Raw genomic sequence first — 24,069 nt, 5'->3', positions numbered from 1 at the left:
ACTCTAATGAAAATGTATCTTTAGTCTTTGTTGCTAGATGTCAGTAATGGACTCTCCCAGCATCTCTTTCCTGTGTCATTCTTCCCTTACCAGTTTTGTTCTCTTGGACACAGGAACACTTTAGCAAACAAACAAATAAAAGAAGATGAAACTCAAGGTGGATTTTCAGTTGGGATTTCTATTGCCAGGGGCTTGTTCACATACTGTTTCCATGTCTGTGCATTCCTCATCCCCAAGTGGGTGTTTATCCGTTAGGTCTCAGCTTAACTGATACTTCATCTAGGAGAGGAGAGGGGACCTTTGGTCACCCCTACTCCATTCTGGGTTAGGTGTTCTTTCTCTGTGTTGCAAAATCACTTGTACATCTGGTAGGGCACTGGTCTCAGCTCATCCAAGAAGCTAGTCTCAGTCTCTCTCTCTCTCTCTCTCTCTCTCTCACACACACACACCCCACACATAAGTTCTTCTTCAAGAGGGTGTTGCCTGCCTCATTCATCACCATTGAGGGTCTCCAGGAATCTAATGCAGGATCCACAGCACAGTGCTTGGCACATAGCAAGGTCTAAGGAAGTATTTTTCAAGCCTTTTTCTTTCCTTTTCATTATTTCAATTTAATATGAAGGTATCGATTTTTAGATTACATTGTTCTTACTTCTAAGGTAAAGTTCAAGTTGTAAAAGAATTTTTCACCCAGTGGGCATGATATACACCCACATACTTGAACCCATAGGTAAATTTCCATAACACACTTAAATTATGTTGATCAGGAAAAAAGAGTTAAAAAACGAGAATATACTTACCGTTTTTTGAACATCTACCAAAAATAATTTATTTAACTATCTTTAAATTTTTCACTGCACACGTAAGATCCTCTCGTGGCACACCGGTGTCCCATGGTGCCTGGGTTGGAAATCACTGGTCTAAGGGATAATGTGTGGAAAGAAGGGAAGATGGAATGAGGGAAGAAAAATCAAAAAGATGAAAGGGAAGAAGGGAGGAGGGGAGAGAAAGAGGAAAGGAGGGAGGGAAGAAAATTTATAGAAGTAAAAATAATGGAATGATAAAAACCACAACCTATAATGATTATTATAATTCTCTTAAGAGAAAATGCACCTTTCATATATTTCTTAGTGGCTCAATGTGAGCAATTCAAAGCAGAGTTTCCAAATTTGGGTCCAGGTTCAAATCTGGTCCAGGTAATGGGTCATGATCTGATGTGCAGTAAATTGGGAGAAACCTAAAATGTGTTGAACACTTAATTGTTGCCAACATCTTAGTCTTCTCTGGTTGCTATCACAAAAAGCCACAGACTGGTGGCTTCCACAAAAGATCGTTGTTTGCCACAGTTCAGAATGCTAAGTAGTCCAAGATGGAGATGACAACAAAAGGTCCAGCTTCCTGGATTGCAGACAGCTGCCTTCCCACTGTGTGCTCACATGGACGTTCCTTGGGTGCTCCTGGAAAGAGAGAGAGAGAGATGTCCTGAATTTTCTTCCCCTTTTAGGGCACTAATCCCATCACGAGGATAGAATTGGAGCATAACCTTCATGACTTCATCTGAACCTAATTACCTCCCAAACTTTCCACATCCCAATACCATGGCTCAGGAGGTTAGAATGTTGACTTATGAAAATGTGTTTGGGGGTGAGAGCAGAACACCATACAGTCTACAATATGTAGGATAAGTTTATGCCTTTTCTGTCCTCATTAGGACATAAGCAGACTGGGATTTCAACCTCACAGACAAAAATCTGAGTTTCGGAGAGCCTAAACCATTGCCAGACGTTGCTTGGGGTTGAAGCAACCATAGGGGCGTTAAGCCAGAAGTTTGCCTCAGTCTCTACTCTTTCTCAGTGGAGAGGTGGAAGGACCCTCATGTATGTCAGAACTTACTTTGAATTCCTGGACTTGATTCATGGTTCTGCTACTTCAGCTGTGGGACTTTAGGCCAGTGACCTGATTTTATAATTTTAACGCCAGAGAAGCCTACTGGGGCATCTTTTTTTTTCATCTGCAGTGAGGCAGAAGATAGTCCTTTCAGTCAATGGATACCTAGAGCCTACACTGGGCTCTGCCTTATTTGTAGTCTGAGTATTTATTGTCCGCTGTGGGCAGAACAGGCCTTCCTCCCTACAGCCTACTCTCTACTGGGGGAGATGGAAAAATATCTCGAAACAAATTAAAAGGATAATTTCAGGCAATAATCCTATGAAGAAAACAGAAGATGCATTTTAACTTGCATCTGGAAGGGTCTGGATTACAGGACAAAGGAACAATGCAGAGGTCAGGGGAAAGAATATTTTATGCAGAGAAAAGGGCAGTTGCAGAGACTGCAGGAGGCAGGATGCTGACACCTAAGAAAGGGCAGGGTTTCTGGTGCATTCTGAGTAAAGAGTAGACTGATAGGAGATTAGAGGAAGGAGGAAAGTAAGGAAACAGAGATATCCCATCATGTGACAGAGAGGAGGAGAAATGAGATCTCAGTACACAAAATTGCATGCAGACTGCAAAACAGACTGTGAGGTATGAGTGTTGACAATGAATTGGGAGGGAGAGGAATGGGGCAAAAGTCGGGAAAAGAGCGGGAGGACGCATTCGGTGATCCCACGTACACATTTCTTGCTCACTCTGGAGAACAGTGAAACATTCCACTCTAAAGTCTAACATGATTATATGTGTATGTGTGTGTGTGTGTTCATATATGTATGTACAAAGAGACTGGGATTTGGGGGGAGGGAAATATTCCATATGTTCAGAGTAGGTGAGATGGTGTTCAAATGAAACTCTCAACTATTGCCTACCTAGGTTTTGTGAGGCAAAATTTATATGCTTGGCAATAATGGTAGCCTTTTTCTCTCATTTTATCGGTTTTCCTTCTCTCTGTGTGTGGGGTGTATCTTTGGGAGCTATAGGGACAGAATATTCCACCCCAGCCAGCAGCTGTATATCTTTCAAACAGTGGTTCCGCAGGCCAAATCCCCCTCCAAATTATTTATGACTCCCATTGAAGCAGGCAGGATTCAGGCGCCAATGCAGGAGGCCTGCAATGGCCTCTTTGTTGGACACAGGTCATCAGGAGACGACTCTGGCTGTGACTGCTGTGTGAACCTCCGCTGCCGTAGAAATGGTTATGTAACTTTAAACAGTAATGACATTTTGCAGAAAAGTGCTTTTTAATTGCTATGTCTTCATTATTCTCTTTCGAAATTGCCCAGGAGATTCTGCCTTCGAGACAGCTCGGCATGTTCTGAGTTTCCATTTTTAAAGAGCAGCCAGTTTTGTGTTTCAGCTGCTCCAAGAAAACCCCCCACCCCAAACTTCATCTGTTTTCAGTTGCGTTAAATGGGGTAGGTAATGCTGCCTTTTGTATCCTTGCCAAATGGAGAAATGATTTGACGCAATTTTCTAAAAATGCTCTTCCCAATTCCTTTTGGGCTGGGACCAAGAATAGAATATTTTATCCCCTACAAAAGGGATCAAGAAAATGATGAGCAAGCTAGAAGAACGGGACCGAGACGATAGTCTATAGAGTTCCTTTAAGCAACAGAAGCTCAAACCTGATCCATAGACCGAGTTGCCTATAGGGGATTGGGATCCGCTAAAAATAAGTTTTGCTCTGGGAGAGAAAATGGTGATGAGATAAAGTGACTCAATAATGCAAACTCTGAGAGAATCGTAAACTCGGCTCAGGAGGGGCTTTACAACTTGCTTTGTTTGCCCTCCCTTTCGGTATCTGTATCCCACCCCTGTACCGCAGGCCTTCCGAGCATTCCCTCAAACCCAGAGGGACCCCTTGCTCATTGGTACAGAGCACCCCCAGACTTACAACAGACCACTGGCTGCGTGTAACTCGACTGTTACAGCCCCTCTGGAACCGAGTCCACAATTCTTTCAGAATTTGCATTATTGAGTTGTTTTATCTATATCCCCCAGTGTTTCTCCCAGAGCAAAACTTATTTTTAGCTGATCCCAATCCCCTATAGGCAACTTTGTCTGTAGAGGGGTTAAAGTGCCTTCCACACGTCTTGACCTATGCACCTTCCTCAGTGCTGGTTCAACAGGCGCAGAATTCTAAGCCCTGCTCCCTGTGAAGGCTCTCCAGATACCTGAGGACTGGCTGCTAAGGAACTACCCATAGCTACTGTGCCTTCATTTACCCTGAAGTTTCTGTTAAACCTTTATAAACTTTAATCAGAGGAGGGACATCAGCAGCACATCAAAAAGAAGAGTGGGCGACATTTATTCATTGCCTACTACGTGTCAAAAATGGTTCTGGACAGTTTTACTAATCAATTGTCTCACTCACCCTCCAATGTAGGTACTAAAAGCATCTCCATTCTGCAGGAGAAAAAGTGTAGCTGAATAATTTTCCCGAGATGGCTTAGGTGGCAAGGCGAAGAGCCCGACTGTGGCCACACTCTGCGCCTGGCTGTGGCGCTGTGGTTTCCCACCATAAACCATGCTGGAGGCGCTGTCTTCTCTCCCACAGTGCCCCTCTGAAAATATCCTTTCTTAGCTGTCTTATGAAGACAGATTGAATTGATGGGGCTTAATTATTTGAAGAAAAGAGAGGGAGAGATTTAAAAAATCTGGAAACACAGCTGTGAAGTAGAAAGTGAAAGAAATGCTGATCTTATTCAGTGAGTCCCTGATGAATAGGATCGGGGATGTCCCTGAAGCATGAATGAGGAAAAACAATAATTCAAATAAGAATACAGTTCTCTTTTATATAGTGGGTAGTAAAGCCATTACCTCATATGTACTGGGGGCTAAAACTGTTCCCGGTTCCAGATAAGACAAAGAGAACCCAGGCGAAAGCTCCGTAATGAATTAAGTTTACCCAAAGTTGCTCTTATCTCTGAGTACTCCAGAAACTAGCCTGCCATACTGACCTTTCAAGGGCACCAGAGGCGCAGTCATACCCAGATAAATCCTTCTCCATCACTGGCTTTCAGGATTAAGACCTTTGATTATTCAAGTGGAAAGAAAGATCATGAGATATGGTCAAGAGGATGCGTCCTATAACCGTGGGCTAGTCATTTCCCCCGATGGACCAACGCCTCTTCATTTCTAAAGCAAAGGAGAGGAAATTATTACCTCCGATTTCTATCCTTACTGATATTGTAGTCTGATTATTTCACTTTTACCCATCATAATTACCACGTATAGCCATGAGCCACAGGATAAAGCTGAAATTTGTTGGCATATAATAACCCCTTTGCATCCTGGTCACTGCTTCCTACCCCCTTTATTTATTTTCTCTATACATATCCATGTGTTTATTTGGTTTCCACTTTTTGCTGGTCACTGCCCCTTTTTGCAACCTGTTTTTCTATAGCATGGCAAGCCCACTCGTCCGAGTCCATTTCATTCACTAGGAACTCCAGGCACATTGTATCTTCCCTCTTTTTAGAGTGTTCTTCCTGTTCTTCCTTTAACATGATGATCTCCTGCTTTCCAACCAGCCCACATTCCCTCTCCTCTAGGTAACATTCCCTGTGAGCTAAGCAATGTTTTTTGCAGTCTTCTGCTGTTCCCTTGCCTCGTATGGCTGTGTCTGCTGTGGGCCTATAAAGCTATGTTATGATGATGTGTGTCCATGTCTGTCACTGCTCATGATATTGCAAACTCCCCAAGGGCAAAGATTCTGTCTTCTTTTTGTTTCTATAGGCCTAGTGCCCAGCTCAGGACTTATGCTTCATAAACAGCGTTTATAAATATTTTAAGAAAAGGAAAGGAGATAAATGAAGAAAAAAAGGAATGATAAACAGTAGTGTTATGCTTTCAATAAGGGTTTTCTTTCCAATCAGAAAAGGTATATACCCCCTGCCCCTAGGGTCCATCCCACTGTCACAGAATAGAGAATGCCCTTCAGAGATGGGCAAGGTCGTGATCTGAGAAGTTTGAGTAAACGTGATCCGACGGGAAGCCTCACTGATTTTGCCCCATCTGGATCTAGATAGGCCTAGAAATATTTTGGCTCCAGCTCACGGGAGGAAATCTAGCAGCTTCCGATTCCTCTGTATCACCTTTGGAAACTGTTAATGAAACACCTCTTTCTTTCTGTTAACCTTTCTGTTCCCCCTTCTTGCTATTCTCCACAGGTCTTCAGATAATCTTTCCTCAGTACCTGCAAGAGAAGTTTGTCCAGTCGGCCTTGAGCTACATCATGTGCAACGGCGAGGGGGAATACCTGTGTCAGGACAGCCAGTGCCGCTGCCAGTGCGCCGAGGAGTTCCCGCAGTGCAACTGCCCCATCACCGACATCCAGATCATGGAGTACACGCTGGCCAACATGGCCAAGTCCTGGGCCGAGGCTTACAAGGACCTGGAGAATTCAGGTAGAGAGCCTCACCTAGGGACACTGCATGCACAGCCTCGAGCCAAGTTTGGAAAGGAGCTAGTCCAACTGCAGTTAGCCCTGCTGTGAGGGAAATTCCCATGACCCTGATCCTCTCACTGTGGAGGGTCCAGAGCCAGGGATAGCAGCTGCCGCAGACTAGGCTCTCAACAGATCTCCACTGAATGAAATGAGGAGGCACGTAATCCAGTTTGTGGTCATAAGACCTATTCTCTGTAGTATCCAGAAGACAGAGAGAATTCATAAGCACTGGAGGTCACAGGAGAGAGGAGAGTCAAAGGTAGTTGTGTTTCTGTGGTGGGGGGCTTGCCTGTCCTATACATGGTAATCAAACACGCATCTCCTCTAAGTAAATATATGTATATGGATGGGTGTACGTGCATCCCTATAAAAGTTTTGAGATAGACGGTGTTATGCTCAAGAAACACAGTTGACAGTATCCTTTCTGATTCACCTCTGCAAATTTCAACTTGTTCAGCTTATCATTGTTTTGGGGAGGCTTTATTTGCATCTGTCCACTTAGATTTTAAGTTTCTTGATTTGGGGGCATATCAAACTTATAGTAGAAGTTATAGTAACTCATGTATTTGCATATTGGTATAGATAGAAATATGTAAAGAATCCATAGACTGTTGAAGCTGGAAGTCACTTCTCTGGTAACTTAGTCATTTCCTACTTTTCATGGTTCAGAAAAGTCAGTATCAGAGAAGGAGAGTCAGTCACCTATGGTCATAAAGTGGGCAAAGTCCAAAGTTGGATCTTTGCATTCACAGACCTTTCCCTGGGTTTTGTTGGAAAGTCAGGCATTGATTATATAACTATGTAGATGATTGATTATGAAACTACAGGCAACATGTGTAAATAAGGGGGAGCTGCTATGAACTGGTGATGCAGAGTTGGGGTGTGAAGTACTCAGGGAAGGCCACCTTGAGGAAGAGGAGAAGTTGCAGTATCTGACTACAGTGTCGATGGCAGCAGGGGAATTCAGGTAGACCCAGGGAAGGCACCAGGGGCCTAGGAGAGCGATGGCCATGATGTAGATTAGGAAGACGCTATAAGTGGTAAAAACAAGAAATGTGTCGAGATGCCAGTATATTAAGAAGAAAGTAACTGGCAGGGCTTGATGTTCCATTGGCCATGAGAATTGAAAAGAAGACGGATATTGAGCTGATATCCAAGGACCTTCTTTATGTTATGTGTATTAGATAACTTCATGGATGTTGGAATCCTTCACTGAGCTAGAACACCCTCGATGGTTTGGAAAGAGGGCCGTGTGCTCACTGTCAGACTTGAACTGATGAACTTGAGAATCCTTGAGACTTCTAAGAAGAAATCCGAACAGAAGTATTTAGTATGTGTTCAAATCTCTGTAAAGTAAATGTACATATGCATAGTGCATTCCTGTTTTAAAACAACTTCATATTCCTCAAATCTCTTACAACCACTACTTCAAAGTAAATAGTGATATTCCTGTTGTGTTGAGGAGGGGAGACACCGAGACTCAGGGTCTTCCCTAGGGCTACACAGTTAGTACATGACAGCATTGCTAATGGAATCCCTGATTCCAAATTCAGCGCTCATAGTGGCTTTGGTAACTTATTAATTCTACTGTACCCCTAGGCTTTAGGTTCCCTCCTCTGATAAATGAGAGGACATGTTTGTGTTTTTAATATTTCAATTTATTTAAGTCTTTAGCCAAGAAACTCTTTGATCAAACAAAATCTTACCTTGAAGCCACTGTGTACCACAGATAAAAGCAGAGTTCTGTGGAGCAGCTTTTGCAAACAACTGGTTTCCATGACGTCTGAGCCCCAAATCAGCTCTGGGAACCCAGAATGCATCAGAAATTCAGCTCTTTACAGGGTCATAGGGGTCAAGTGGAGGTGTGGGGGCCTCATGAAGCTGTGCCCATCAGTTCATTTAAAATCCTGAGAAAGAGAAAAGCTCAAATGAGAGAAGAATTTGATAAAATGTGTTTGCAAAGAGATTCTATTGATTGCTCAAAAAACATAAGAGGGTGGCGGGTGGCACCAGTGGCTCAGTGAGTAGGGCACCAACCCCATATACCAAGGGTGGCAGGTACGAACCCAGCCCCAGCCAAACTGCAAGAATAACAACAAAATTAGCCGGGCATTGTGGCGTGTGCCTGTAGTCCCAACTACTTGGGAGGCTTAGGCAAGAGAATCGGCTAAGCCCAAGAGCTGGAGGTTGCTGTGAGCTGTGATGCCACAGCACTCTACCAAGGGCAACAAAAAGTGAGACTCTGACTCTTTAAAAAAAAAGAAGGTGTCAACTATATGCTGAAGGAATAGGGATCTTTATGCACAATTTTTATTCCCAAGGAAGAGAAACACTTTTGAGTGAGTGGGTGAGGAAACCAAGGTGCTTCAAAGAAGCTGACCAGGCCGGGGAAATGATTTATGTTGTGCTTTCCCCTCATAAACCATAAATTCCCTTTAGCTGTCCTGGACTTACCTATTTGAAGTCATTTTTTGTTCAGTAAGACAAATCCAACCATCCATACGTCCATCTGCGGCTTCTGTTCATTTTCAGTCTTTAAACAGAATGACTCAGGCCCAGGTAATTTGGAGGAATGAGGGACCAGCCTAAAGTAAAAGCTCTGATTTTTTCTAGCTCCAGAGTGGTAGTATCCAAATAGGACCTGGTTTCTTTGCACAAATGGAAGTTTATACCTCCTTCCTTTGAAGAAGGGTTGTACTCTACTTTTAATCAAGGAAGTTAAAGCATTTTACTTTAAATTCAAATTTTTTATGAGACCCGAATTATGATTCATCACCAACAGGGTTGGCTCTTTTGAAATTAGCCAAGTCTTATGCAAGATGAGCTGCAGGCCTTCCGTAGGGGGATAGCCAGGTTGGCCAACAGGGCCCAGTGTCATTAGGGTCGGTCCTCTGCCTCCGGCCAGCTCCCTACATAAATCAGTCAGTGCAGAGTCCCACATCACCCGCTTCCACCACACCCAGCGAGTACTTTCATTGTATCAGGAGTTATTTGATATTTAGGCAAACATAGTCCTATGTCGCTCTCTCAACATGTGGACTAGGTACTATTATAATTGTCTGACAGATCAGGAAACTGAGGACATGAACAAATATGTGTCCTGTAGCTGGTCAGTGGTTGTGATGTGATTTGGACTCTTGTATCTCTGTCTACAGTGAAGATTTGCAGTTTGCTGGGAATCAGAGACTCCTATCTTTAATGTTTTAATACCTTTTAATGTATTTTTCCCTAATAACCTGAGCCTCAGGATTGCCCTCTTTATGTGATGATAAGGAAAGTAATATCCTAAGTAAGAATGTAGGATTTTGAGCCTCCTGGCCCTTGACCTTGGCCATTTGACCTTGGCCATTTGACCTTGGCCGTTTGAAGTTAGCTAACATTTTTGTGCCCTAGTTTCCATGTGTGTAAAATGGAGGCATGAAAAGTATCTGGCCCATAGGTTTGTTATAAAGCTCACTGATACCTGTTAGATCATTGGGACTGTGGCTGGTACCTATCAAGAGCTCCGTAAGCATTTTTAAAATAAAATGAATGCATAATAAATCTAAAATTCCCATATAGTTTTTATAACACAAAGTGGAAGTGTTTAGGCTACAGATTAGACAAATAGACAAATGATAACTAATAGGATCCAACCATTGGCCTTTTTTTCCTGCAAAGTAATCAACCCCTTAATTCTTTAATTTCCCCAGTAGTTGAAGGAGGATTGGCAGAGATATAGAGATAGGAGTATCGTATTCGAAGAACAACAGCGCAGGTCTTAAGCCTTGATCTTGTTCATCAACTCTGCTACCTTCAGAAAATCATTTTACTACTTTGGGCTTCAGTTTCTCCCCCCCAGGACAGGAGAGCTGACCTAGATAATGTCTAAGGCTGTGTCAACATCACAAACTGGGGCACAAACCGTCACCCAGGAGATACCAGAGTTTGTCACCGGCTCTTAAGCTGGAGTTTTCTAAAATGCGAGATGATGTTAGACAGGGCACATAGACATACACAGCTTCAAATCACACTGGATCTTTGAGTGGGGAGGTTGAGCCACTTCATCTCTCTGTCAAAACTGCATATTACATCAAAGAGAAAGTTTCAGCTCCCAGCTCACATGCCTTTAACACCTCTCTTACACGTGCTAATTTCCTGTATTTCAAAGTGAGAGCAGGCACCAGGGTTTGATCATTTAGCAGGCAACAGTATCTGACTAGAATGTCCTAACATTGTTTTCATCGTATTTATTTTTACAGCTTTCGGGCTACTGAAGACATGCAGTGGTGATTTTCTATGTCGAGCTGGATAAAAATGTTTTCAGTTGTTAAGTAAAAAATGGTAATCCGATTCAAGGAAAACGTTAAGTAAACAGAGATGTGTGAATATTAGCATAACCTTGGCATTCCAATGACAAGTTTTGGAAGCCCTGTCTTAAGTCGGGATGCAGGAGACAGATCCACTTCATCTGACTGTCTAGGGACTTGGTCCACCAGGGGTAGGGAAGGCTAGTGCAATGTTTCATGGATCTCAGAAGTTTTTTTTTTTTTTTTTTTTAATTTTTAACTTTGCAGGTCTAGTTTATGGGCAGGTGAGGCTACGTACTTGAAGCAACTTCAGATAGGAGCTGTCATGCTCAGTCCTTCTCTCTCTCGGCCTTTTTCTCTTGCTAGATGAGTTTAAATCGTTTATGAAGCGTCTCCCCAGCAACCACTTCCTGACCATTGGGAGCATCCATCAGCACTGGGGCAACGACTGGGACTTGCAGAACCGCTACAAGCTCCTGCAGAGCGCCATGGAGGCACAGAGACAGAAGATCCAGCGCACCGCCCGCAAGCTCTTTGGCCTTAGTGTACGCTGCCGTCACAACCCCAACCACCAGCTGCCTAGAGAGAGGTAAGTGCCACGTTCACCTCCGGCTCTGTGGGCACCTGCCAACCATTGGCTCATATTTACTTGCCGCAAAGGTAAATGGAAAGCAGATGGGGCATTTTGGGGTGGGAAGAAAACTCTTTGCACAGTCTACAGTTACACCCACAATTTTCCAGATCATCTCTGGTTTCTCATCTACTGGCTCTGGCCACACTGGAGTTGACACTGTTTCCTGAACATCCCATGAACTTTCAGCATCCATTTCCTGTTTGATCTGACTGACTGAGGAAGGGAGCTAACACTAAGCCTAGCAGCGTATGTGGCATTATTCTGCTTGCTTAAAGTGCAATATCTATTTAATTTCAAAATGACTGGGGAAAGCCAATTTTAGCATCACTGTCTTAATGATGAGGGAGCTGAGTTAACTAATTAATAAATCAACTTATTTATTGAGATCCTTTGATCAGGGCTGGGTAGAGTGAAACAAATACAGTATAAAATTTAAGGAAGCACAACTCATGGGTCACTAGGTGTGAGTCCTTACCTGAGAGCAGGTGCCCCTTTCAATGCCCAGGTGCCTTTCTAGCCCACCTACCCCAGTCCTGCCCTGGGACACCAGGTGTTCAGGCACATGCTGGAGAATACAGGGGGAACAAGACAGACAGGTCCTACGCCAGTCTTGGAATTAGGATGTACTGCTCTCTTAGGGACGCTCCGGAAGGAGTCAGGACTCGAGTCCAGGTTGTTCAGGCTCTGTTCTCCAAAGATTCCTGATCTGCACCTGGAAGTTTGCTGTCACGGAGCCTGCAGGGTTTCTCCGAGGGTGTAACAGGACAGCAAGAGGGCAGCTTCGGGCATCTCCCTCGGCTTCAGCCACAGCGACTCTTCTTCCATTGATTGCAAAATGGAGGAGGGGGGATTCTAACTTCAATTGTATTTAGACACAAGGCATCCACTCTTAGAAAGAATGAGGCCGAGTCATACTCACCCGGCAGGCTCTGTGTCAGCCACATGTTTATGTGTGTGTGTCTATTTGTTACCCTGTTGCACACAGCTCGAGAATTTGAAGTTCAGAAAGTTCAAGTAATTGGTGCCAAACTGCACTGTAAGTCCGTGGTTCTCAGCAGTGGGGTGCAGGAGGGTTGGTGGTGGTGATTTTGTCTCCAGGAAACATTTTTGATTTATCATTACAGTGGAGGGGACATTAGCGCACAGGGAAGTCCTCAGGACAAATAATCATCTGTCTCCGAAAGTTAGTAATGCTCGGGCTTAGCAACTCGGATGCGAGGAAAAGTGACAGGATGCCGCCTAAGCCTTCAAATCTAAATCATCTCCTCTTAACCATCCTTTCTACTGGATTCAAGATTTAAAATCCACTCTACCCTCCTAAGCAGCCCCCTCAACCTAACCACGCCATCCAGGCACCTTTGCCTTCTCAGTTTTCTCAACTCGAGCTGATGCTGCCTCCTCCATGAGGTCTCCCTGATTGCACCAGCCTACACAGAAGTCTCTTGTCTTCAGTTCCCATTAATCTAAAATCCCTTTCTTAATCAGCAGCATGTTTTCTCTCTTGCCTCCTTACGCACGTGTCCATGTTTTCCCCCACCCCTCCCACTTGAAAGCTAGTTTGTGATAATTAATTCCTGGATAAAATAGAATTTCTTCTACCAAGTTCTTGTTGTGGTGCTGTTGAAGTAGAGACTAGCGAAGGGGTCCTGTCACAAAGCGGCCCCCTCATCAGGTACAGTGGACACCCCATCTGCCTGTGGGCTCGGGGCCTGTGGCTCAAGTGGCTAAGGCGCCAGCCATATACACCTAAGGTGGTGGGTTCGAATCCACCCTGGCCCACCAAACAACAATAATGGCTGCAACCAAAATATAGTCGGGCGTTGTGGTGGATGCCTGTGGTCCCAGCTACTTGGGAGGCAGAGGCAGGAGACTCACTTGAGCCCAGGAGTTGGAGGTTGCTGTGAGCTGTGATGCCACAGCACCCTACGCAGGGGGACAGCTTGAGGCTCTGTCTCAAAAAAAAAAAAAAAAGTGAGTCTGTGAAGTAGTTTCCACTTAATCCCTCAGGCCCCTGCCGTCTACCTGCCCTGGGCACTGAGAAGGTATAGAGGTGAACACGGAGAGCAGAGCTGTGAAGATGTCTTTTACAGCAGGAGGGGGAGGGGTTCTGTTGACCATCAGGAAAACATTCCCACATGTATTAGTACACAAGGGCTGCCATAACTAAATATTGTGGACTAGGCTGGCTTAAAAAATAGAAATTCATTTTCTCACGATTCTGGGGACCAGAAGTTTGAGATGAAGGTGTCAGCCGTGTTGATTTCTTCTGAGCCTTCCTGGATCTTCACATCATCTTCCCTCTGTGTGTGCATCTGGGTCCTCGTCTCCTCTTAGTAAGAGGGTATCAGTCATACTGGATGAGGGCTGAGCCTTGGTGACCTCATTTAAACTTAGTTACCATTTCAGAGAACTGATTTCCAAAAATGCAGTCACATTCTGAGGTTTTAAGGGTGAGGGTTTCAAGGTATACCTTTCAAGTCTGGGTATACCTGCCCAGACTCACAGGTATACTTTATCTCATAACACCATAAAAGGTGGATTTTGATCAGATCTTGAGGAGAAGAAAGTGTACATCCTAAAAATTAACCAGCCTAAATGCAAATCTGGTGGGGAAAGCAATGTAGAGTCATTACCAGGCTTCAAACAGGTTCATCTGTCAGTTTGTGGACTGTCACCTCAGAGAGTGGAGAGTGAGGGCCAAAGGACGCAATGTGCTGGGCAGACACATTCGTGAAAGGTAAGCAGGATATCCAGAGCACAGAGAATTATCAGGGAGACTCTGGAAGGGTCCAGAAGGAGAGGTGCTGGGAGGGAGGAAAAAGGGACAGAACTGAGGGAAGAACCCAGGACAGAGTCAGGGGCTTGGATCTGAAACCATGCCCTACCAGGGCTGAGCTGTGTGACCTCAGGCAAGTTACTGCACCATTCTGAGCACAGGTGTCCTCAACTTGAATGAGTCTCTGCTCTTATTGTGCAAGCTTTCAGGTGTGGATGGCTAGAAATACTCTGTTACCCCCCGGGACCTTCAAAGAAAGAGCTCACAGTATTGCCCCTTCTCCTCCTGAGATGAGAGGACTTGCCCTAATCATAACAATCTTCTCACCTGAAGAAGATGTCTGCTATCCCACCCCTGGCAAGTCACTCAATTATATTAATTTAAGAGTATTGAATGCTGGGTCCTAGAGGGGGGTGGGTGGGAGCATACAGGAACTGAGCTCCATGGTTCATTCCTCAGAAGCCTTCCCGGAAGAGCTGAACTTCCCTGGCCTGGCTGGGGGCTGCTTGTGACATCTGAATCTGAGGCTTTAATGAGCATTTCTCACACCACAGGGCACCTCTCTGCTGTGCAGCGGTGTCAGACAGAGGTGTGAACACTGGGAACCTTGGGCCACCTCTAGGTGATCAAGCTGGTATTTGCAAATGAACTGATTGCCCGGCTTCTACTTGTCTGCTTGCTGGAGTCTCTGGGAGGTGTAGGGACAAAGCAGGTGCCATTACTACAACAGGTGCCAGAGGTTTTCTTGTCGTGGGAAGGGTAACATTGTAGAGTCAGGGTGGGAGAGGAAAGGAGGGAAAGAGCACCTCACTTTAGCCGCACAGGGCCCGGGTCCAGATCCATCACTCACCATCCGCAGGGCTTTATGAAAGGCCTTGAACCTCATTTGCAAAATGGGATAATAACAGTTGCCTTCAGGTTAAGTATGAGAATTAAGATTTTAAAATTTAAAGAGCCTAATATAGTGCCAGAATCAGTTAAAAGGGAAGGAGGGAGGGAGAGAGTGAGAGAAGAAGGACGGAGCTGTCACTTAGTATATATATTCTAAAGGTTAGGCTCTGTCCCTAAGCCCCTTATAGGAATTAACTAATTCCCACCTCACTATAATGTTACAAACTAGGTACTTTTTCTATTTCTCAGATAAAGGAACTGAGGCACAGAAAGGTTAATAAAGTATCCAAGGTCGACAAATGTTAATTAATTTATTGTTACTTCAAAGAAATGCTAAGATTTAGACTTAGTGAGAGGTCAGCTATAGATAATTAGTGCTTGGCTCCAAGGCTCGCTGGAAACTTCACATTGGGCTGGAAAGCAAAGGAATATTTTGGTTATGGATTGATGTAAACAATTCACCCCAAAACTTAGTAGCTCAAAGCAATGCTATATATTTGTCTCTAATGATTCTGCAGGTTGAGCTGATAGAGCAGGGTGGCCTCTCAGGTTGGCTGAGGCTGGTGTCATCTGGGGCTTGACTAGGCTGGACCTGCAAATTGACTCACTCCCAGAGGCAGCGATGTGTGCTGGCTGTCACCTGGGACTGCAGCTGGGGCTGTCACCCAGAGGCCCCACACATACCCACTCTGTGTGCCCTGGGCTTCCTGCAGCATGGCATCTGGGCTCAGCGAGGGGACATCCTGAGACCAAGGGAAGCTGTAAGAATGTGTACAACTTTTCCTTGGATGTCAGTGATCATCAGTTCCACCTTATTCTGACAGGCAAAAACCTAGCCCAGACACAAGGGCGTGAATACTGGGAGGTACAGTTCATTGTGGGGTTTGGGAGAGTCTTTTTTTGAGATTAGGTACGATAGGAGAAATTGAAGGAGCTAGAGGTGACTATCCCAGATATAGAGGAATTAAGGTTAATGACAATGACAACAATTATCACAAAGCAGCTGTGCTAACAGGCAATAGAGCTGGCTCTGTGTAAAGATTCTGGAACTAGACAGCCTGGGTTCAAATCTCATCTCTCTCATCAGCTTACATCATAACTCTGAGGGAACTCAATAACATCTTTGAGCCTCAATTTCCTCATCTGTAAAATGGAGCTAAAAATAATGCCCACATCATGGGCTGTTTTGAGGATTAAGTACTTCAACACACGTCAAGTGCTTAGAACAGTGACTGGCACCTGAAAACAGTACGTGCTAGCTACTTCTCTTCTTAAGTGTTTTTTTCGCCCAAGCACAGATTTTGCATATAAGTTTCTTAGCACGTAGTAATCACTCGAGGAGACTATTAATGGTGACGTCTTTTTTTATGTAATCTTTATGTTCACTCTGTGAAGTAGGCACTACTGTGTCTGTTTTATAGATGTGGGAACTGATGAGGCAGAGGAGTAATTAATTTATCCAAGGTCACGTTACAGGTAGGTAGCCCATCATAGTTACCTTGCTGGTCATCAAGACCCTCTCTTGTAGAGCAGCGAGAGCCTGTGTCGTATGTGCAGTGGCAAAGAGAGATGATGGTACTGTGGTTGGCAGTGTGCGATGACACCAAAGGCAGGGTGGGCTCAACAGGGCTGGGGGAATTGGAGTTTATAGACTGCAGTCAGGTGTGTGGAGATCCAGGCAGTGCGCCCAGTTGTGGACTCCTGAAGCTACTGTGAAGCCTCAGTTTACCCCACTTTATGAATGGAGAATTTAAGGCCTGGAGATGTGAAACAACTCACTGAAGATTAGCAGATAGGAGGTAGGATTCAAACCCAGGCAATATGTCTTCTAGCAACCTTTATGTATATCCAGGGCAAGAGGATCCAAGGTGTTAGATGACCTGCCAAGACCCAAATCTGCATCTCATAGTCATGGAAATTGTCTCTCATTGCAATAAGGAGAGGGAGGAAGGGAGGGAGGGAGGGAGGGAGAGAGGAAGGGTGGGAGGGAGGGAGAAAGAGGAAAACCAAAAAAAAAAAAAAAAAAAAAAAAGATGGAAGGGCGCTAAAGGCACAAAGTCATCTCAGGTGGTGCTGAGTTCAGCCGACTTCTGGGCAGCCCATAAATACTGACTGGCCACCTGGTCCCCCTGCCCAGTGCTGGCCATGGGAGGCTTTAAAGAAACAAGCAAGCTATAGTGCCTTTGTTCTTAAAATATCATTACATAGCGTTGGCTCACGATAGAAAGGACATTGTGTGAAGCGGAGGACCTGAGTTCCAGTCTTAGGTCTGGCCTGTGTGGGCCAGACTCAATGCATCATGGATCTGTAGTAGACTTTCCATAGAGCCCTGGGTGAAGCATCATGTCTTAGGTGTAGGCTGCAGGCTGAGTAGTGAACAATTATGCATAGCCTTTAATAGAACAGCTTGTTAGCTGTTTTCTCTTTATGTGAGTTCTGAATTAAAACTCATTTGTGAAAATTAAGGTGATTTTTTTCTATCCTTTTTTCCTCCTTCCCTCCCCCCTTCCTCCCTCCATCCCTTCCTTCTTTCTTTTCTTTTCTGGCTTAAACAATTTGAAAGCAACAGAGCTCAATGACCTCTGAGGCCCTTCCCAACTCTAGAAGGAATAATATTCACAGAGAATTAAAAGTAAGAGTTTAATTCAAAAATATTGATGGAAGGTCAGTAATTGAATCTTTGAGCAGCGTTTCTTTCAGATGACGCTAATTACTCAATTTTAATAAATAGTTTATAGTTCCAACTAAGATCCCTTTTTGCTTGACATTACGACAGCCTTTTAACCGAGTGTCCCAGAATCTACTCTGATCACTGTCCAATCCACTTTCCACGAAGCAGTCAGAATTACTACGAAAGTGGCAAATTCAACCTTGGCACATCTCTGTTTTAAATATTTTGGTGACTAGGTACTGCTTTTAGAAGCAGCAAAATCTTACGGTGACCTACAGATTTGCCATAACCTGGCCCCTGCTACTTCTCAGGCTGTGTTTCACACCTTTGTTGGTTCTTTCGGCAACAGGACACTCTGCTAACTTTGAGTTCACTAAATGCACACCACCCTCATTCCAGAGGCTTCACGCAGGCTGTTCCTTCTGCTTGGAACCCACCTTCCTTTTTCCTTCACTGGGGCATTTTCTACCTGTCCTTAGATCTCAACTCAATCGTTCTCTTCATCAAGAACAGAGTGTGTCAGTACCTGTCTCATATGCCTCTTAACATCTAACTTCCCAGTTGAATCCCAAATCCCAGTTTATCATTCCATCTTTGTTAAAATAGCTATTTGTTATCTTAATGTCTGTCTCCCGTGAGACTATCAGGTCCACACACGTGTCTTTCCCTACAGGCTACATAACCTCCTTCTTTTAATTCCCTAGCATGATAACTGGCACACAGTAGCTATCCAGAGAACTTTGTTCAATGAATTGACACATAGATTATTTTCCACTCAGGAAGTGCCCCAAAGGCATATTGACATAATCTTTTGAAAATCAAGTCTCATTATCATGTATAAAGCGTGTGTGTATTTTCCACATATGTCGACTATAATTAGATTGTCTTCCTCATTTGCAAATGGAGAAGTGAAGAATGAAGGAGTCTAGGGGACTTGTCCAAGGTCATTCAGGGAATCTGGGAACCCAGTGTGACTAAAATTCAGGCTCTCAGGTGACTGTCCAGGCGGTCTGTGTGACAGGAAACTGCCAATGGAGATTATCTTTAATTGCCCTGAATCCAAACCCTGAAAGTATCTCTTGTTAAATCTGTTACTTTGGGAAATGCTTCCTACTGGAGAGAGAGAGAGACAACAGACACTATTAAATTCAACAAAATGAAATAAAATTCCTAGCATCAAGTAGGAGCTTAATGTCAGTGCAGTGTGATGTTTCTTCCCTACCTCTTTCTTGCACCTGATTTTTTAGAGATTATAGTATTGTGAGCCTGAACAGATCCATGGAAGCTTAACTTGAGGGCAAGGAGTGTAATTATTTGCATTTTCTGGTGACTCTTGGTCTTTGGTTTATTTTTACTTCTCAAATTCACATGGCCTTCACCCAGCAGTCCAGCCCTTAGCCATATGCAGTGTAATTATACATTGTTGAGATGAAAATATCTTGGGGGCAGCCACCTCAGGCTCCAATCATGGGGCCGTACCTTCTGAACCCATGTCAGCTTTTAACATATTTCCTGCCTTATGCACAGTTTAATTGGTGTCTGTAGAAGGATTCTGACTATGAGGATAATGGTTATCTCTATTCCGTTGACCCGCTCTGTCCACACTGGTTTTGATTCTTCTCTCTGAACCCTATACTTACTTGCCTCTGGATTTAATCTCCATAGATTCCTGCAGTGGGGACAGGGGGATAGGACTTCTTATATTTTATTGAACTCAAGTCAGTTTCAGTTGATTAGACTGACAGTCCCAGCTCTATCATTTATTAGATGTGTGACCTCCAAAAAGTCTCCCCACCTACCGGAGCCTTCTGTTTTCTCATCTGCATGGCTAAGATAATAAGAATAGCTACCCCCACAGAGTTGCTCTCCTAGCCAGTTCATGTGATATACGTGACAACTCTTTAGAGCCTGTAAGGAAATGCACAGATGTAATATTAATATAACCAACAGCACAGACTGTAGATAGGTGATGAAGACATTGCTTCTGCTTCTGAGAAATGACTGTTCCTATTATGTAAGATAAAGCACGAGCCTAGTAAAATATAATCAAATAGTAGAGAGGCAGGGGAACTTGAGGTGCGTACGATTGGAGCCTGACAGGCCAAGGTGTGGGGTGACCACTTACTACGATGTAAAGCTGGCAAGGTATTAAGGCGTCTAAGGTTCAGTTTTCTCCTTAGTATGATGGAGACAATAATAGTGTTGCTCTGGAAAGCCAATCAGAGAACTTCGAGGTCAGATTTAACACACAGTTAAAGCACAAGACTCTTTTCCAGACCAAACTAGAGATCAATAAGTTAGTTAACTGAAAAACTCAAATTAAAGTAGGAAATCCTAAAAGTGTGTACATGCTATACATTTATGAACCATTTTATTTTAACTTAGAAACATGTAATGTACATTTCCTGGCCAGCCTTTTGAAGTAAGGTTAACATCCTTTTTGAGGGTGTTGGCATCATCCATTTGACATTCTACTGGCATTTTTGTATAAACCACAGCTATAACTGTGTATTTCCAGCTCCGGCTTATCCAAAGTGGAGCAACAGTTTAGACTCTTTAAGAAACAATCTAAACGTTTCTAGATTTTTATGCACTGGGTAGAAACTAAGCAAAAATGGGTTCTCCTAGGTGAATTCTATAGGCTATTGTGAAATGGGGGGAAGGCAATGTCTGTGGTTGAATAAATTTAGAAAAGCTTGAACTTTTTAAAAAAGAAAACACCAAACAGAGAAAAGGGTTAAGCTTGTATATTTTTTGAACTCGTTTGGCCATGGAACTCTTCCTCTGAAAGTGTTTCAAGAGGTTGGTTTCATCAGAACACAACCTTGAAAAGAGTGATTTACATTAGATGAAGAGGCAACGACCCGGATTGTTTGGTGTGATACCACAGGTGGTGATTTTCCTCCTTGTCAACGAGATCCACATTCTTCAGCACATCTTCCTCAGACAGTTCCTAACACCTTCTGCTTAGCAGATGCTAATGGCTTTGTATCCCTGCAGGTACTGCCCCCGCTGAGAGGTGGCATAACTGCTAACCAGCAGCTGCCAAAGTCACAGCAGGAAAGGGCTCCATTTCTCGTATAATTAGGAAATAAATGTACCCCATGTGGTTTACGGACATTCCTAACCTTAGAAAAGTAAACTATTATCAAGACAAATACCTTACCTGTAGGTTTTTCTCTCTTTCTCTCTCTTTTTAATAACATTTGCGAAGGGCTTTCACATTGATGGTCTTACCTGAGCAGAATAACTGGTGGGCAGGCTAAAGCTTTGATGAGTCTCCATTTACTGGTGAGAGAAAACTAAGGCTCACAGAAGGGAATGACTTTCCCAAGATGACAAGATCATATTCCTTTTTCTGCTGCTATCCCACATAGGCATAGTCCTTTTTACTTATCACAGAATATTTATAGTAATATTTATGTGGAATGTTTATATATTTACCTATTCACTCAACAAATATTTTATGAGTACCTACTAAGTGCCAGGCAGTATACAGTGGGTAGTGGTATGGTGGTGAACAAGACAGTGAGAACATGAGATCTAGACAGGGGTCCTCAAACTTTTTAAACAGGGGGCCAGTTCACTGTCCCTCAGACCGTTGGAGGGCTGGACTGCGGGCGCTGGAACAAGTCAGCTGCTAAGCAAGACAGGCAGTGGTGGCAAAAACACCTGGTGGGCCAGATAAATGTCCTTCCTCGGTGGGCCGCATGTGGCCTGTGGGCTGTGGTTTGAGGACCCCTGACTAGAAGATGAAACTGGCCCAGGACTGGTCTCACACCCATGCTTTATCTTACAAATCTGAGGCTCAGGACTGCTAAACCACCTACAATTATGAAATCATAAAATGGCATGTCTGAAAGAAGACCTAAAAGCTTATCTAATCTATTCCCATCATTGCCTTAAAGAGTAAAACCGAACAGAGTAGAGAAGTATCCTGTCCAGGGGAACTTATTTTTGCATTGCTATGTTGACAAGTCACCCCAAACTGAGGGGCTTTAAAAAAGCAGAGACTTATCTCACAATTTCCTGGGGACAGGTGTCTGGTATGGCTGGACCTTCTGTTTATGCTTCACAGGCTGAAATCAGGGTATTGGTCAAACCAGGTTCTTACTGCGGGCTCTAGGGAAGAATCCACTTCCAAGCTCCTTTGGTATGTTGGCAAAACTTAGTTCTTTGTGGGTGGAAGACTGAGGTCCCTGTGTCCTTGCAGACTGTTGGAGAGTGTTTGCTCTCAGCTCCTGGAGGCTCTTCTACAGTCCTTACATGGTCCTGTGACAATGAAGGTGCAACAGGTCCTCCTGATGCTGGCGAGCTGGATGCTTCAGGCTTCTCTGAGTCCTTCTGACAACACACAGGAAAACCTCTCTGCCTTCTAAAGGGGCACATCTGATTAGAGTAGGTCCACTAAGTTAATCTTTCTCTCTAGGGAAATTGTGCTGTATAAAAGAACACAATCACCGGAGTGATATCTTATAAAATGGTATAGATCCTGGGGATTAGGAGCCTGGAATCTTTGGGAGGAACAAGGCATTTTTTAGAATTCTCCTTAGTATAGTTGTGTACTTTGGTAGTATTAGAATGAGGAAGAGGCATCCTGAGTTTTCTTTGGGGCTTATAAGATATACTGTTCTGAATATGTATTTTTGCATGACAAATTGACTCAAGTTTAAGAGCTTGAAACACCGATTATTATATTCTGCTCCTGACTTGTGGATCAGGAACTCATGCTGGGATTGGCTAGGTGAGTGATTCTTCTATCCTATATGGAGTTGACTGTCGCCACTCACTGGTGTTCAGCTAGGCTGGGCTAGAGCTTCCCAGAAGGCTTCACTCACATGTCTGAAAGAGAAATGACCAGAATGCTGGGCTCAGCTGGGCAGCTCTCCCTCTCCAGGACTTCCATGTGATCCTCTAGCAGGGTGGCCAGATTGCTTAGAATGGGTCCCAGAGCTCCAAGAGGGAGTTTTCCAAGAGCCAGGAGGTGAAGGCTGCTAGTCTTTTCAGGTCTGGCCCATAATGTGTGTCAATCACTTCTGTCTTATCATATTGGTCAAAGCACTGGCAGGATTTTTATGTCTTTTTTGCAGAAATATCTGATCAGATCCTTTGCCTATCTTTCAATCAGGTTACTTGTTTTTCTGCTATTGTAAGAGATACATATATATAAATTTGTTGTTGTTGTTTTTGAGACAGAGTCTTACTTTGTCACCCTCAGTAGAGTGCTGTGGCATTGTAGCTCACAGCAACCTCCAACTACGGGGGTCACGTAATCCTCTTGCCTCAGCCTCCTGAGTAGCTGGGTCTACAGGTGCCCACCACAACACCCAGCTATTTTCAGAGATGGGGTCTTGATCTTGCTTAGGCTGCTCTTGAATTCCTGAGCTCAGGCAATCCACCCAACCTTGGCCCCCCAGAGTGCTAGGATAACATGCCTGAGCCACTGCGCCAGGCTATGAATTTTAACTTTTAGTCCCTTATCAAATATGTGGTTTGCAAGTGCTTTGTGCCCGTCTATAGGCTGTCTTTCTATTTTGTTGAACACTCCCTTTGCTGTGCAGAAGCTTTTTAGTTTGATGTAGTCCCATTTATCTTTACTTTTGTAGCTTAAGCTTTGCTATAATATTCAAAAAATCATTGCCAAGGTCAATGTCGAAGACCTTTCCACTTACGCTCTCTGCTAGAAGTTTTATTGTGTCAGGTCTTACATACATCTTTTATCCATTTTAACTTGAGTTTTGTGTTCCCTTCCTTTGTATATGGAAATTTAGTTTTTCCAACACCATTTATTGAAGATACTATCATTTTCCTCTTGTGTTTTCTTGGTGCTTTTCTAAAAAATCATTTGACAGTATATGATTGGATTTATGTCTGGGCTCTTTATTCAGTTCCATTGGTCTGTATTTTTCAGTTTTTATGCCCCAGTACCATATTGTTTTGACTACTCCAGCTTTGTAGCACAATTTGAAATCAGAAAGTGTGATGTTCCCAACTTCTCTTTTTCTTTTTCTTGTATTACTTTGGCTTTTCGTGCTAGTACTTACAGAACTCTGTTTAATAGAGTGGTGAGACCGGACATCTCTGCCTTCTACTGTATGTTAGTAGGAAAGCTTTCAGTTATTTACTTTTGATTATGATGTTAGCTGTGGGTTTTTTAAAATGACCTTTATGATGGTGAGGAATCTTCCTTCTACATTTCAAATAATAAGAGTTTGTGCTAAGAAAAGATTTTGAACCACGTCATGTACGTTTTTTGCATCAAATGAGATGATCATATAGTTTTGATCTTTTGTTCTGTTAATGTGCTGTATTACATTAATTGATTTGCATAAGGTAAACCAGACTTACATGCCAGGGATAAAACCCATTTGCTTATAATGTACAACCTTCCTCGTGAGTTGTTAAATTCAGTTTGCTAACATTTTA

General features: G+C 43.6%; 1 protein-coding gene across 1 annotated transcript in view; it reads left to right on the top strand.

Annotated features, from left to right (window-relative positions):
- The window catches only part of BRINP1 (BMP/retinoic acid inducible neural specific 1), a 186,797-nt gene that overhangs the window by 145,138 nt on the left and 17,590 nt on the right, over window positions 1-24,069 (top strand). The window contains exons 6-7 of the mRNA XM_003785250.2: window positions 6,105-6,341; window positions 11,038-11,260. Of these exons, the coding sequence (XP_003785298.1) occupies window positions 6,105-6,341; window positions 11,038-11,260 (460 nt within the window). The remainder of the gene's footprint in view (window positions 1-6,104; window positions 6,342-11,037; window positions 11,261-24,069) is intronic.

The sequence above is a fragment of the Otolemur garnettii genome, unplaced genomic scaffold, assembly GCF_000181295.1.
Source record: "Otolemur garnettii isolate 467f Iridium unplaced genomic scaffold, OtoGar3 scaffold00014, whole genome shotgun sequence".
Lineage (NCBI taxonomy): Eukaryota > Metazoa > Chordata > Mammalia > Primates > Galagidae > Otolemur > Otolemur garnettii.
This window is presented reverse-complemented; position numbering and strand designations above follow the sequence as displayed.